Raw genomic sequence first — 15,204 nt, forward strand, 5'->3', positions numbered from 1 at the left:
AATAATCGTTAGTTGCAGCCCTAATTTTGTTATGGTATGAACTTAATCCTAGTAAATCCAAGACTTTGTATTAGGGCTGTAACGATACACCAAACCCACGATTCGATTCGTATCACGATTTTTGACCCACGATTCGATTCGTATCGCGATTCTATCACGGGGGCGGGGCTTGAGGGGCCGGGGCTTGTGGTGAAAAAAAGAGATTTTGAGAGAAGAAAAAAAATACCGGTATTTTTATTAAATAACATTAGGAAAAACCTGTATAATCTAAACACCAAAGAACAATAATAACTATGCAAATTATTATACTATACGGCAGTGTAGGCTGCTGCTTTTGGGCTGTGTTCTGTACTCCAACTAAATTGATTTCGGGATGGTGCCGTAATATGCATCTGCATGTTGGACGTGTTGCCGTCAATTGAGGATTAATTTAATGCACTTTCTGAGAATTTATATTTCAAGTTTTGGCTGCAAATTTCACGTCCATAATGCTGAAATTGCCAAATTTTAAATAATTTATCCTCAACTAGTTTTGTGGTGTAGGTCTACGTAGGCTATTTTATAATGTTAACTTCAAATAATACTAATAGTAATTTAAAGATGTGGTAGTTCTCATGGGCCTGAGGGGAGGGGAGGGGAGGGGGGGAGGAGGGGGGAGGGGGGGTATCCCCCCTTTAGATGATTCTCATGGGGGGGATTTTTTTTGTTTGAGGGGAGAAAGGGGGGGCATTTTTTCCAAACAAAATTATTACATTTATCTTGCCTAAATGTTTGCGCTCATTGCATTTTTACAATGGGGTAATAGCCTATTGTTGTTAAGAATTTACACATCACAAGGAAGCTTGATTTTAATTGTTTAATTAAATTGAAAAAAGTAGCACAAATAAATACAATAGAATAAAGATACAAATAAAGACAATTAAAGAGAAAAGTTTTTGAATAGGTCTAACACTAGTATTTATATACAGATACTGAATAAAGTAATCAAATGGAAAATAACACTGGGTAGTATTTTAGTCCTGAATAAATTAAATACATAGGCTATTAATCCTGATTCCTTTAACTTAAAGCCATCTTTTGTTGTTTTGACAACAAAATTAATGACAGACACATATGGCTGCCGTCACTTTAAGAGCTAGTGCACGGATCCTGTGTTCATTATACTGGCATGCGTTTTATGTTTATTAAAGACAAAACCGACTATAGCCTATTTAGAGTATAGCCTACTCACAAAGACCGAAATTGACAATTTTGCGTGTTAAAGCAATATAATCCGCGAAAAATAGTTACTAGCCAGCTGTTTTTGAGGCGGATTTTCTATGAATGTGCGCATAGAAAATAATCTCAGAGAGCGCGCGAGCACTGATTAGTTTAAAATCGCTTGAATGTTTAAACTGGTAAGACTTAAAAAGACTTCAGTCACGATGCACTGCTGGCCCGATTGTGCAAGTGAATATTCCGTCATGTCCCGACCTTACAGTCTATGGTCCCGACTCCAAAACGCGAGTGTGTATTATCGCCGCAGCGCTTGATGCCTGCCTTGCACAAAACATTATGAGAAGAGATAGAAGACGCGCGGCACCGCTGAACACTCACGCTGTTTGTGAAATTGCGTCTGGAAGATAGTTGTTAAAAGAATGATTTTATTTTATTATCTGTGTGGATTACGATTGCGGGAATTTCCCACATTATAAATGGGAGACCTGCGGGAATGATTAGAATTATGCGCAATACCCGCGCCGAAATTCGAGCCCTGGTTCTGGACAGGAAGGATAACTCTGGGAGTTGGAAGGGGTGTGATCGCGATTCTGCCTTCTCACATCGCGATACAGGATCGTGGACCTGAGTATCGCGATTTCGATTTTATATCGCGTATCGTTACAGCCCTACTTTGTATACCAAATTCAAGGCTTTTAAGGCCCTAATTTGAGATTATTTTTCAATGCTTTTGAGATCCCGCAGGTACCCTGGTTAATGTGTCTTGTCCCCTCACAATGACAGTAAACTAATTATTAGGCTAAGGTTACATTACATGAGTCACGTCACATAGTGGTCTATTTTCAGTTCAAAATGGCGAAAATAGACAAAATTTTATTAGTTTGCCTGATTATTTTTGTGATTCGTTTAACATTTATGACCTAAAAAAACTGTCAAATAGGAAATGTTTAGTTTAGCAACTTACATCTTCTCGCACTTGACCGACCGTAAACTGAAGCGCGTCGAGTCGCTCCTGTCTATGAGTCGCTCTGCTAAAATTCGCGCTGAGAACATAAAGCCCGCCTACTTTGATTTGATTGGTCATCTCAAATATTCTGACATTGACGAGCAGTGACAGACCAATGAGGCTCAGATGAACACACACATATTTAAAGATTGAAAGGGAGAAAACAGCACAGAGTAACTCGGCGGATATCGCTCATATAATTTTTTTTGGCGACGCAGATAAGGCGGCAGGCGTGTTTTGCTTAGGCGGCCGCCTTAGTTTCAAAGTGCTTCGGGAAACCCTGATTTGTTGTAGGACAATATTGGCCGAGATACAACTATCTGGAATCTGAGAGTGCAAAAAATATCTAAACATTGAGAAAATCGCCTTTAAAATTGTCCATTTATGTGCGCGATTTTGCTGCATTCACTCACAAAAAAAAAAGTTTTATACGTTCACGATAGGAAATGTGCAAAATATCTTCATGGAACATGATCTTTACTTAATATCCTAATGATTTTTGGCATAATAAAAAAATCGCTAATTTTGATCCATACTGTGTATTGTCGGCTATTGCCACAAATATAGCCGTGCGACTTGTGACTGGTTGTGATCCAGGGACACATATTGTAGAGGAAGACTCACCGAAGTGGGCTGTCCCGTGTCTCCCTCCGCTAGGAAATACCACGTCACTGAAGCCGCACTTCCGACCACCTCTTTAGACTTAAAACTACAGCTCAGAGTCGCTGTGGTCCCGTTCTCAACAAACACCTCAGCGGGAGTGAACACGTCTATCGCCGACACGCCTGAAACACAGACACACACCAGTCAGTCAAACATCAACATGTCAACACTACTGCGGTTTGAAACTGTTATTATTTCATGCTATTACGGCTGGGTTAAAAATATTTAAATTGATAAAATTATTTTAACCCTCTGGTGCTCTTCTGTCATTTTTGACCGAAAAATTATTTTTTTGGTTGTTTTGTACTTTATCGGAATGGTGTGAATCTTGGTAAAGGTTTTGGCACTTGCTATGTGAACACAAAAAAATCGTGGTCATGATAAAATAGTATATTTGTGCATTTTTCATGACAAGAAACGTAAAATTCTGTAACTTTTTTCGCTTCAGCAATAATCTGCCAAGTGTCGTCTCTAAAAAGAGATCAAACTTCAGTCTGTGCTTTAAAGCATTCAAGAAACACAGTTTAAGTTGGAAATGAAATTTTCGGGTCTATGCTCAAAAAAGGAATAAATGGATTATAAAGCGTAAATATAATTTAGTACCATAAAATCCCCTAAAAATGCAAAATATTAAATAAAAATAATCAAACTAAAATATAGAACATTCCTTTCATTTTAAATAAAAAATTATAATAATTCGAATTCTGTAATGTTTGACCACCAGGCGAAGAGCACCCTTGGGGTTAAAAATGTTTAGATTTCAAATAACGAATTGAAGTAGGAACATAATTATGTCATTACAATGTTATTATAATGTTATTAGTACACTAAAAAATTAACGAACGTGCATTTTTTTTCCTTCAGAAAAGTGGACATGTATTGTCCTTGAAATAAAATCGTAATTATTCGAAACTGGAATTGAATTGCAAGCTTGAGAATGAAAATCGAATCGTGAAATGTGTGTCAATGCCTAACTTACATGCTGTATTATATTTATATAACACGTCAGTGAACGATACAGGAGTGACATCTTCAAACAATATCATGGTATATTTTATTACTTTAAAAAAATCATTTTAAACCCAGACATAAAGGACACTATATAAAAACAGACTATGTAAATTGTGTTATTTAAGGATTTACACCAGATGATCATTAAAATACACGAAATAAAATCATTAATTCAGATTTGAGTCTTTTGTTTGTCTCTCCTGGTTTATTAAAGGAAACTCAAGCTGGTAATTCAGGTATGATCAAATTAAACATAAAACGTTTAAAAACACAATAGTACGTGATAAAATTATGTGAGTTATTAATTAATCAAAGGAACTTTTCGTGAGTAAATATGATATCATGTAATAGTAATGAGGGAGGCTAGTGTGCTAACAGAACAATACGAGCTAACTTAAACTTCCTGATCTGAGAAACACTTTAAACACACGCACACTGGATGTATTTAACCGAGCTGCTTCAGAACATTAAATTAACACAAAAAAAGAGTGGTTCTTTATAGACTCGCTTCATGTGATATTAATATAAAATCCTCAGATAATTATTAATGTTTACTGAAGCTAGCAGGTTAGCACGGAGCTGCGCTAACGCTCACATATGACGTCAAAACGCCTCAGAGAAATCAAACAGAACTTACCCGCGATAATAAACACCACAGAGACACACAATGAAACATAACTGTGTGTGGAAATCGGAAGCCTAATTTCCATCCTTTAGATTTCATAAATATCGCCCGAGTACCGGAGCCTCCGTGTTTGTTTACAGCATCAGACCGACGGAGTTTCCCGCTGACTTCAGATCAGACTCAGTGACGTCAGCACTAGTGCACCGAACACACCCTACAGGTCTCAGATCAGCTCTGATGTTCCGAATGTAATGATCTACTGATCTCAGATCGGATATTGGGTAACCATTATTTTAATGTTGGTTATAATAAAGACTTGAATACATTTGCTTTGCATTCTGACCTTTGTCGCGAGAATTGTAATAAAAATAAATCTTTCACACTAACGTCTTTGTTTGATGATGAGACAATGAAAGTGAGATTCTGATTGTGATCTTAGTTTTAATAATACTAACATTTTATTGATAATATATTATTATTATTACTATTATTATTATACATAATTGTATCACAGCTCTTTCGGAATAACACAGTATTTTTCCCTTAATATTTATCATCTTTGCAAACTGTATATCCACAAATGTAAATTCAGCAACAAGAAACCAATTTTTCTTGTGGTTTTTTTATAGTAATGTTTTTTATGTTTTTTGTAATAAGAAACCAAGTAGAACGACTTTTTGAATTTACCAAACCTTTGACATGTATACTGTTGTTGATGTCTATAAATTAATTTTATACCCTCATGTTCGGTCCTTTTTCTTATTTCTTTTTTTCCCTCGTTAGCAGAAAAAATAGTTTTTTGTGTATTATGTTGACAATGGGTGTATTGTTGTTAATTTGAGTGTATTATACACACAAGTTTTGTATAAATATGTCAACTGTGTTTTTTGTTTGTTTGTTTGTTTTTTGCATTAATAAAAACAGCATTAATAAAAGTCCCCTCATAAAATAACTGAAAACAAAACAAAAGTCGTTTGCCGTTCTACTTCCGGTGTATGTGGAGCCAGTAGCGGATCATCGATCGTTACACAGCGGGTTTGACTCGCATTGTTATTAAACTTAATAATCCTCTATTATGGCGACTTTCTTCGGCGAGGTGTTGTCGGTGTACTCGAGAGCTGTCGAGGAGGATGAGTATGATGATATGACGAGGGAAAACGAGGAAGATGAACAGATCCGACAGGAAATAGAGGAGAAGAGGTAAAGTTATGCATTATATTTATTCATAATGCAATAAACTGTGTCCGTCCGTAACGTTTGATTTAAAGTCTTATTTCATCTGCTTTTTAAGAGATTAAATAAAAACACTATCCTTTCGGTTTCACTTCAGCCGCGTGTGTTTCTGTCAAGCTGCTGTGAAATAAACCGTAAAAGAGTTATTTTTAGTAGTTTTGATGTTTTTAGTATTATTTTATGTACATATATTCCCAGCTTTGGCATTATTGTATTATTTACAGTCATAGCAATAAAGCAATTTTGTGTTTGAATATTAATATGGATCGTCACAGATCAATCAATACACACACACACACACACACAGAGAGAGAGAGAGAGAGAGTTTCAAAACAGCATGTTAATGTTTACAATATCTTAATATGGGTTTCCATATGATTGATTATATCTTAATTATGACACAAAGTCAAAATTGACATACGTGTCATAATTATGACATTAAAAAGTTTAAATTATGATAAGTTAAAATTATAGGACTCTTTATTACAACTTTTTATGTCATAATTGCGAGATTAAAAGCTGAAATCATGACTCTCTATGTCATAACTACAACTTTTAATCACAATTTTGGTCACAATTTCAACATTTTGTCTTGATTTTGTCTCCTGTTCATAATTATGAATGATTTACAAAAGGTTGTTTTTTATTCTTATGCGACAGTCCTAATTATGAAGTTAATTATAGACAGCATACTTAAAATTTCGATTAACTATAGAAATCTCCTATTTACATACTGGCTTTCCTGTATCTTAAACAGTAGAGCGTTGGTGCTTGCAACACCAAAGACATGGGTTCAAATCCCAGGGAAAGCAAGATGTAAATGTGTATCTTGAAATGCAATGTAAGTCGCTTTGGATAAAAGTGTCTGCCAAATGCATACACGTAAATGTAATACTTTTTTTCTCATAATATGACAATCTGTCATAATTTTGACACTTTATCTCATAATTATGATTTAGAAAAGCATGATTTTGTATCGGGAATGGGCTTCATGTGAGCTGCGGTTAATAATGAAAGTAATTGAGTGTGTGTGTGTGTGTGTGTGTGTGTGTCTCAGGCGTGTGGATGTGTTGTGGCTCTCACACACAGACAGTGGGTCCCTGTCGTGTTCGGATCTGATCATCGCTGTGGGTCCAAACGCCACTGGTGAGAAACATCATGCTTCGCTCTAGAAATCCTGCAGAACCTGAGCTTGAGCTTCAGTTTCCCAGTTCCTCTGTTCTCCTGTTCCCCTGTTCCCCTGTTCTCCTGTTCTCCTGTTCTCCTGTTCCCCTGTTCCCCTGTTCTCCTGTTCCCCTGTTCTCCTGTTCTCCTGTTCTCCTTTTCTCCTGTTCCCCTGTTCTCCTGTTCCCCTGTTCCCCTGTTCCCCTGTTCTCCTGTTCTCCTGTTCCCCTGTTCCCCTGTTCCCCTGTTCCCCTGTTCCCCTGTTCCCCTGTTCTCCTGTTCCCCTGTTCTCCTGTTCCCCTGTTCCCCTGTTCCCCTGTTCTCCTGTTCCCCTGTTCTCCTGTTCTCCTGTTCCCCTGTCCCCCTGTTCCCCTGTTCCCCTGTCCCCATGTTCCCCTGTTCTCCTGTTCCCATGTTCCCTGTTCTCCTGTTCCTCTGTTCCCGTTCCCCTGTTCTGCTGTTCCCCTGTTCTGCTGTTCCCCTGTTCTCCTGTTCCCCTGTTCTCCTGTTCCCCTGTTCTCCTGTTCCCCTGTTCTCTTGTTCCCCAAGTTCTCCTGTTCCCCTGTTCTCCTGTTCCCCAAGTTCTCCTGTTCCCCAAATTATCCTGTTCCCCTGTTCTCTTGTTCCCCAAGTTCTCCTGTTCCCCTGTTCCTCAAGTTCTCCTGTTCCCCAAATTATCCTGTTCCCCTGTTCTCCTGTTCCCAAGTTCTCCTGATCTCCTGTTCCCATGTTCCCCAGTTCTCCTGTTCTCCTGTTCTCCTGTTCCCCTGCTCCCCTGTTCCCCTGTTCTCCTGTTCCCCTGTTCCCCTGTTCCTCTGTTCCCATGTTCCTCTGTTCCCATGTTCCTCTGTTCCCATGTTCCTCTGTTCCCATGTTCCTCTGTTCCCATGTTCTCCTGTTCCCCTGTTCTCCTGTTCCCCTGTTCCCCTGTCCCCCTGTTCCCCTGTTCTCCTGTTCTCCTGTTCCCCTGTTCCCCTGTTCCCATGTTCCTCTGTTCCCATGTTCTCCTGTTCCCCTGTTCCCCTGTTCCCCTGTTCCCCTGTTCCCCTGTCCCCCTGTTCCCCTGTTCTCCTGTTCCCCTGTTCCCCTGTTCCCCTGTTCTCCTGTTCCCCTGTTCTCCTGTTCTCCTGTTCCCCTGTCCCCCTGTCCCCCTGTTCCCCTGTTCCCCTGTTCCCCTGTTCCCCTGTCCCCATGTTCCCCTGTTCTCCTGTTCCCATGTTCCCTGTTCTCCTGTTCCTCTGTTCCCGTTCCCCTGTTCTGCTGTTCCCCTGTTCTGCTGTTCCCCTGTTCTCCTGTTCCCCTGTTCTCCTGTTCCCCTGTTCTCCTGTTCCCCTGTTCTCTTGTTCCCCAAGTTCTCCTGTTCCCCTGTTCTCCTGTTCCCCAAGTTCTCCTGTTCCCCAAATTATCCTGTTCCCCTGTTCTCTTGTTCCCCAAGTTCTCCTGTTCCCCTGTTCCTCAAGTTCTCCTGTTCCCCAAATTATCCTGTTCCCCTGTTCTCCTGTTCCCCAAGTTCTCCTGATCTCCTGTTCCCATGTTCCCCAGTTCTCCTGTTCTCCTGCTCCCCTGTTCCCATGTTCCCATGTTCCCCTGTTCCCCTGTTCTCCTGTTCCCCTGTTCTCCTGTTCCCCTGTTCTCCTGTTCCTCTGTTCTCCTGTTCCTATGTTCTCCTGTTACCCTGTTCCCATGTTCTCCTGTTCCTCTGTTCCCATGTTCCTCTGTTCCCATGTTCCTCTGTTCCTCTGTTCCCCTGTTCCCATGTTCTCCTGTTCCCATGTTCCCCTGTTCCCCTGTTCCTCTGTTCTCCTGTTCCCCTGTTCCTCTGTTCTCCTGTTCCTCTGTTCCCCTGTTCCTCTGTTCTCCTGTTCCCATGTTCCCCTGTTCCCCTGTTCCTCTGTTCTCCTGTTCCTCTGTTCCCATGTTCCCCTGTTCCTCTGTTCTCCTGTTCCTCTGTTCCCCTGTTCCCATGTTCTCCTTTTTCCCTATTCCTCTGTTCTCCTGTCCCCCTGTTCCCCTGTTCCTCTGTTCCCATGTTCTCCTTTTCCTCTGTTCCCATGTTCTCCTGTTCCTCTGTTCCCATGTTCTCCTGTTCTCCTGTTCCTCTGTTCCCCTGTTTCTCTGTTCCCATGTTCTCCTGCTCCTCTGTTCTCCTGCTCCTCTGTTCCCCTGTTCTCCTGTTCCTCTGTTCCCATGTTCCCCTGTTCCCATGTTCCTCTGTTCCTCTGTTCCCATGTTCTCCTGTTCTCCTGTTCCTCTGTTCTCCTGTTCCTCTGTTCCCCTGTTCTCCTGTTCCTCTGTTCCCATGTTCTCCTTTTCCTCTGTTCCCCTGTTCTCCTGTTCCTCTGTTCCAATGTTCTCCTGTTCCTCTGTTCCCCTGTTCTCCTGTTCCTCTGTTCCCATGTTCCCATGTTCTCCTGTTCCTCTGTTCCCCTGTTCTCCTGTTCCCATGTTCTCCTGTTCCTCTGTTCCCATGTTCTCCTATTCCTCTGTTCTCCTGTTCCTCTGTTCCCCTGTCCCCCTGTTCCCAAGTTCTCCTGTTACCCTGTTCCCATGTTCTCCTGTTCCCCTGTTCCCATGTTCTCCTGTTCCCCTGTTCCCCTGTTCCTCTGTTCCCATGTTCCCATGTTCCCCTGTTCCCCTGTTCCCATGTTCTCCTGTTCTCCTGTTCCCATGTTCTCCTGTTCTCCTGTTCCTCTGTTCCTCTGTTCCCATGTTCTCCTGTTCCCCTGTTCCCCTGTTCCCATGTTCTCCTGTTCCCCTGTTCCCATGTTCTCATGTTCCCCTGTTCCTCTGTTCCCATGTTCTCCTGTTCTCCTGTTCCCCTGTTCCCCTGTTCCCATGTTCCTCTGTTCCCATGTTCCTCTGTTCCCATGTTCCTCTGTTCCCATGTTCCTCTGTTCCCATGTTCCCCTGTTCCCCTGTTCCTCTGTTCCCCTGTTCCTCTATTCCCCTGTTCCTCTGTTCTCCTGTTCCTCTGTTCCCATGTTCCCCTGTTCCCCTGTTCTCCTGTTCCTCTGTTCCCCTGTTCCCATGTTCTCATGTTTCCCTGTTCCTCTGTTCTCCTGTCCCCCTGTTCATCTGTTCTCCTGTTCCTCTGTTCCCCTGTTCCCCTGTTCCTCTGTTCCCATGTTCTCCTGTTCCTCTGTTCCCATGTTCTCCTGGTTTCCTGTCCATCTGTTCTCCTGTTCTCTGTTCCCCTGTTCCCCTGTTCTCCTGTTCCCCTGTTCCCCTGTTCTCCTGTTCCCCTGTTCTCCTGTTCCCCTGTTCTCCTGTTCTCTTGTTCCCCAAGTTCTCCTGTTCCCCTGTTCTCCTGTTCCCCAAATTATCCTGTTCCCCTGTTCTCCTGTTCCCCAAGTTCTCCTGATCTCCTGTTCCCCAAGTTCTCCTGATCTCCTGTTCTCCTGTTCCCCTGCTCCCCTGTTCCCATGTTCCCCTGTTGTCCTGTTCCCCTGTTGTCCTGTTCCTCTGTTCCCCTGTTCCTCTGTTCCCCTGTTCCTCTGTTCCCCTGTTCCCCAAGTTCTCCTGTTCCTCTGTTCCCCTGTCCCCCTGTTCCCCTGTTCTCCTGTTCCCCTGTTCTCCTGTTCCCCTGTTCCCCTGTTCCCCTGTTCTCCTGTTCCCCTGTTCTCCTGTTCTCCTGTTCCCCTGTTCCCCTGTCCCCCTGTTCCCCTGTTCCCCTGTCCCCATGTTCCCCTGTTCTCCTGTTCCCATGTTCCCTGTTCTCCTGTTCCTCTGTTCCCGTTCCCCTGTTCTGCTGTTCCCCTGTTCTGCTGTTCCCCTGTTCTCCTGTTCCCCTGTTCTCCTGTTCCCCTGTTCTCCTGTTCCCCTGTTCTCTTGTTCCCCAAGTTCTCCTGTTCCCCTGTTCTCCTGTTCCCCAAGTTCTCCTGTTCCCCAAATTATCCTGTTCCCCTGTTCTCTTGTTCCCCAAGTTCTCCTGTTCCCCTGTTCCTCAAGTTCTCCTGTTCCCCAAATTATCCTGTTCCCCTGTTCTCCTGTTCCCAAGTTCTCCTGATCTCCTGTTCCCATGTTCCCCAGTTCTCCTGTTCTCCTGTTCTCCTGTTCCCCTGCTCCCCTGTTCCCATGTTCCCCTGTTCCCCTGTTCTCCTGTTCCCCTGTTCTCCTGTTCCCCTGTTCCCCTGTTCCTCTGTTCCCATGTTCCTCTGTTTGCATGTTCCTCTGTTCCCATGTTCCTCTGTTCCCATGTTCCTCTGTTCCCATGTTCCTCTGTTCCCATGTTCTCCTGTTCCCCTGTTCTCCTGTTCCCCTGTTCCCCTGTCCCCCTGTTCCCCTGTTCTCCTGTTCTCCTGTTCCCCTGTTCCCCTGTTCCCCTGTTCCCATGTTCCTCTGTTCCCATGTTCTCCTGTTCCCCTGTTCCCCTGTTCCCCTGTTCCCCTGTTCCCCTGTCCCCCTGTTCCCCTGTTCTCCTGTTCCCCTGTTCCCCTGTTCCCCTGTTCTCCTGTTCCCCTGTTCTCCTGTTCCCCTGTCCCCCTGTTCCCCTGTTCCCCTGTTCCCCTGTCCCCATGTTCCCCTGTTCTCCTGTTCCCATGTTCCCTGTTCTCCTGTTCCTCTGTTCCCGTTCCCCTGTTCTGCTGTTCCCCTGTTCTGCTGTTCCCCTGTTCTCCTGTTCCCCTGTTCTCCTGTTCCCCTGTTCTCTTGTTCCCCAAGTTCTCCTGTTCCCCTGTTCTCCTGTTCCCCAAGTTCTCCTGTTCCCCAAATTATCCTGTTCCCCTGTTCTCTTGTTCCCCAAGTTCTCCTGTTCCCCTGTTCCTCAAGTTCTCCTGTTCCCCAAATTATCCTGTTCCCCTGTTCTCCTGTTCCCCAAGTTCTCCTGATCTCCTGTTCCCATGTTCCCCAGTTCTCCTGTTCTCCTGTTCTCCTGTTCCCCTGTTCCCCTGCTCCCCTGCTCCCCTGTTCCCATGTTCCCCTGTTCCCCTGTTCTCCTGTTCCCCTGTTCTCCTGTTCCCCTGTTCTCCTGTTCCTCTGTTCTCCTGTTCCTATGTTCTCCTGTTACCCTGTTCCCATGTTCTCCTGTTCCTCTGTTCCCATGTTCCTCTGTTCCCATGTTCCTCTGTTCCTCTGTTCCCCTGTTCCCATGTTCTCCTGTTCCCATGTTCCCCTGTTCCCCTGTTCCTCTGTTCTCCTGTTCCCCTGTTCCTCTGTTCTCCTGTTCCTCTGTTCCCCTGTTCCTCTGTTCTCCTGTTCCCCTGTTCCCCTGTTCCTCTGTTCTCCTGTTCCTCTGTTCCCATGTTCCCCTGTTCCTCTGTTCTCCTGTTCCTCTGTTCCCCTGTTCCCATGTTCTCCTTTTTCCCTATTCCTCTGTTCTCCTGTCCCCCTGTTCCCCTGTTCCTCTGTTCCCATGTTCTCCTTTTCCTCTGTTCCCATGTTCTCCTGTTCTCCTGTTCCTCTGTTCCCATGTTCTCCTGTTCCCCTGTTCTCCTGTTCCTCTGTTCCCCTGTTTCTCTGTTCCCATGTTCTCCTGCTCCTCTGTTCTCCTGCTCCTCTGTTCCCCTGTTCTCCTGTTCCTCTGTTCCCATGTTCCCCTGTTCCCATGTTCCCCTGTTCCTCTGTTCCCATGTTCTCCTGTTCTCCTGTTCCTCTGTTCTCCTGTTCCTCTGTTCCCCTGTTCTCCTGTTCCTCTGTTCCCATGTTCTCCTGTTCCTCTGTTCCCCTGTTCTCCTGTTCCTCTGTTCCAATGTTCTCCTGTTCCTCTGTTCCCCTGTTCTCCTGTTCCTCTGTTCCCATGTTCCCATGTTCTCCTGTTCCTCTGTTCCCCTGTTCTCCTGTTCCCATGTTCTCCTGTTCCTCTGTTCCCATGTTCTCCTGTTCCTCTGTTCTCCTGTTCCTCTGTTCCCCTGTCCCCCTGTTCCCAAGTTCTCCTGTTACCCTGTTCCCATGTTCTCCTGTTCCCATGTTCTCCTGTTCCCCTGTTCCCCTGTTCCTCTGTTCCCATGTTCCCATGTTCCCCTGTTCCTCTGTTCCCATGTTCCTCTGTTCCCATGTTCCCCTGTTCCCCTGTTCCTCTGTTCCCCTGTTCCTCTATTCCCCTGGTCCTCTGTTCTCCTGTTCCTCTGTTCCTCTGTTCCCATGTTCCCCTGTTCCCCTGTTCTCCTGTTCCTCTGTTCCCCTGTTCCCATGTTCTCATGTTTCCCTGTTCCTCTGTTCTCCTGTCCCCCTGTTCATCTGTTCATCTGTTCTCCTGTTCCTCTGTTCCCCTGTTCCCCTGTTCCTCTGTTCCCATGTTCTCCTGTTCCTCTGTTCCCATGTTCTCCTGTTTTCCTGTCCATCTGTTCTCCTGTTCTCTGTTCCCCTGTTCCCCTGTTCTCCTGTTCCCCTGTTCCCCTGTTCTCCTGTTCCCCTGTTCTCCTGTTCCCCTGTTCTCCTGTTCTCTTGTTCCCCAAGTTCTCCTGTTCCCCTGTTCTCCTGTTCCCCAAATTATCCTGTTCCCCTGTTCTCCTGTTCCCCAAGTTCTCCTGATCTCCTGTTCCCCAAGTTCTCCTGATCTCCTGTTCTCCTGTTCCCCTGCTCCCCTGTTCCCATGTTCCCCTGTTCTCCTGTTCCCCTGTTGTCCTGTTCCCCTGTTCCTCTGTTCCCCTGTTCCTCTGTTCCCCTGTTCCTCTGTTCCCCTGTTCCCCAAGTTCTCCTGTTCCTCTGTTCCCCTGTTCCTCTGTTCCCATGTTCTCCTGTTCCCCTGTTCTCCTGTTCCTCTGTTCCCCTGTTTCTCTGTTCCCATGTTCTCCTGCTCCTCTATTCTCCTGCTCCACTGTTCCCCTGTTCTCCTGTTCCTCTGTTCCCATGTTCCCCTGTTCCCATGTTCTCCTGTTCCTCTGTTCTCCTGTTCCTCTGTTCCCCTGTTCCCCTGTTCCTCTGTTCCCATGTTCTCCTGTTCCTCTGTTCCCCTGTTCTCCTGTTCCTCTGTTCCAATGTTCTCCTATTCCCCTGTTCTCCTGTTCCCATGTTCTCCTGTTTTCCTGTTCCTCTGTTCCCCTGTTCTCCTGTTCCCCTGTTCCCCTGTTCTCCTGTTCTCCTGTTCCCCTGTTCCCCTGTTCTCCTGTTCCCCTGTCCCCATGTTCCCCTGTTCCCCTGTCCCCATGTTCCCTGTTCTCCTCTTCCCCTGTTCCCCTGTTCCCCTGTTCTCCTGTTCCCCTGTCCCCATGTTCCCTGTTCTCCTGTTCCTCTGTTCCCGTTCCCCTGTTCTGCTGTTCCCCTGTTCTCCTGTTCCCCTGTTCTCTTGTTCCCCAAGTTCTCCTGTTCCCCTGTTCCTCTGTTCCCCAAGTTCTCCTGTTCCCCAAATTATCCTGTTCCCCTGTTCTCCTGTTCCCCAAGTTCTCCTGATCTCCTGTTCCCATGTTCCCCAGTTCTCCTGTTCCCCAGTTCTCCTGTTCTCCTGTTCCCCTGCTCCCCTGGTCCCATGTTCCCCTGTTCCCCTGTTCCCCTGTTCTCCTGTTCCTCTGTTCCTCTGTTCCTCTGTTCCCCTGTTCCCCGGTTCCCCGGTTCCCCTGTTCCCCTGTTCCTCTGTTCCTCTGTTCCCCTGTTCCCCTGTTCCCCTGTTCCCCTGTTCCTCTGTTCCCCTGTTCCTCTGTTCCCCTGTTCCCCTGTTCCTCTGTTCTCCTGTTCCCCTGTTCCCCTGTTCCCCTGTTCCCCTGTTCCTCTGTTCCTCTGTTCCCCTGTTCCCCTGTTCCTCTGTTCCTCTGTTATCCTGTTCCCCTGTTCCTCTGATCCCCTGTTCCTCTGTTCCCCTGTTCCTCTGTTCCCCTGTTCCTCTGTTCCCCTGTTCCTCTGTTCCCCTGTTCCTCTGTTCCCCTGTTCCCCTGTTCCTCTGTTCCCCTGTTCCTCTGTTCCCCTGTTCCCCTGTTCCTCTGTTCTCCTGTTCCCCTGTTCCCCTGTTCCTCTGTTCCCCTGTTCCCATGTTCCCCTGTTCCTCTGTTCCCCTGTTCCTCTGTTCCTCTGTTCCTCTGTTCCCCTGTTCCTCTGTTCCTCTGTTCCTCTGTTCCCCTGTTCCTCTGTTCCCCTGTTCCTCTGTTCCCCTGTTCCTCTGTTCCCCTGTTCCCCTGTTCCCCTGTTCTCCTGTTCCTTTGTTCCCCTGTTCTCCTGTTCTCCTGTTCCAATGTTCCCCTGTTCCCCTGTTCCTCTGTTCTCCTGTTCCTCTGTTCTCCTGTTCCTCTGTTCCCCTGTTCCTCTGTTCCCCTGTTCCCCTGTTCCTCTGTTCCCCTGTTCCCCTGTTCTACTGTTCCCCTGTTCCCCTGTTCCTCTGTTCCTCTGTTCCTCTGTTCCCCTGTCCCTCTGTCCCTCT

The 15,204-nt window shown here is 45.8% G+C and overlaps 2 protein-coding genes across 3 annotated transcripts in view; one reads left to right on the forward strand and one right to left on the reverse strand.

Moving 5' to 3' along the window:
• mpzl1l (myelin protein zero-like 1 like) overlaps positions 1-4,720 on the reverse strand; it is a 336,259-nt gene extending 331,539 nt beyond the window's left edge. The window contains exons 1-2 of one of the 2 annotated variants that reach the window (XM_077243861.1): positions 4,536-4,707; positions 2,849-3,009 (exon numbers count right to left, since the gene is read on the reverse strand). In XM_077243861.1, coding sequence (XP_077099976.1) covers positions 2,849-3,009; positions 4,536-4,608 — 234 coding nt within the window. In that variant the 5' untranslated portion in view covers positions 4,609-4,707. Of the gene's footprint in view, positions 1-2,848; positions 3,010-4,535 lie in introns of both variants that reach the window. The other variant, XM_077243860.1, reaches the window with a different exon arrangement.
• Positions 1-15,204, forward strand: part of psmg1 (proteasome (prosome, macropain) assembly chaperone 1) — a 61,882-nt gene that overhangs the window by 40,986 nt on the left and 5,692 nt on the right. The window contains exons 2-3 of the mRNA XM_077243859.1: positions 5,531-5,723; positions 6,814-6,902. Of these exons, the coding sequence (XP_077099974.1) occupies positions 5,599-5,723; positions 6,814-6,902 (214 nt within the window). The 5' untranslated portion in view covers positions 5,531-5,598. The remainder of the gene's footprint in view (positions 1-5,530; positions 5,724-6,813; positions 6,903-15,204) is intronic.

This window comes from Siphateles boraxobius, unplaced genomic scaffold (assembly GCF_051911475.1).
Source record: "Siphateles boraxobius isolate OS27281-9 unplaced genomic scaffold, OSU_SipBor_1 25, whole genome shotgun sequence".
In the NCBI taxonomy this organism is placed as follows: Eukaryota; Metazoa; Chordata; class Actinopteri; order Cypriniformes; family Leuciscidae; genus Siphateles; species Siphateles boraxobius.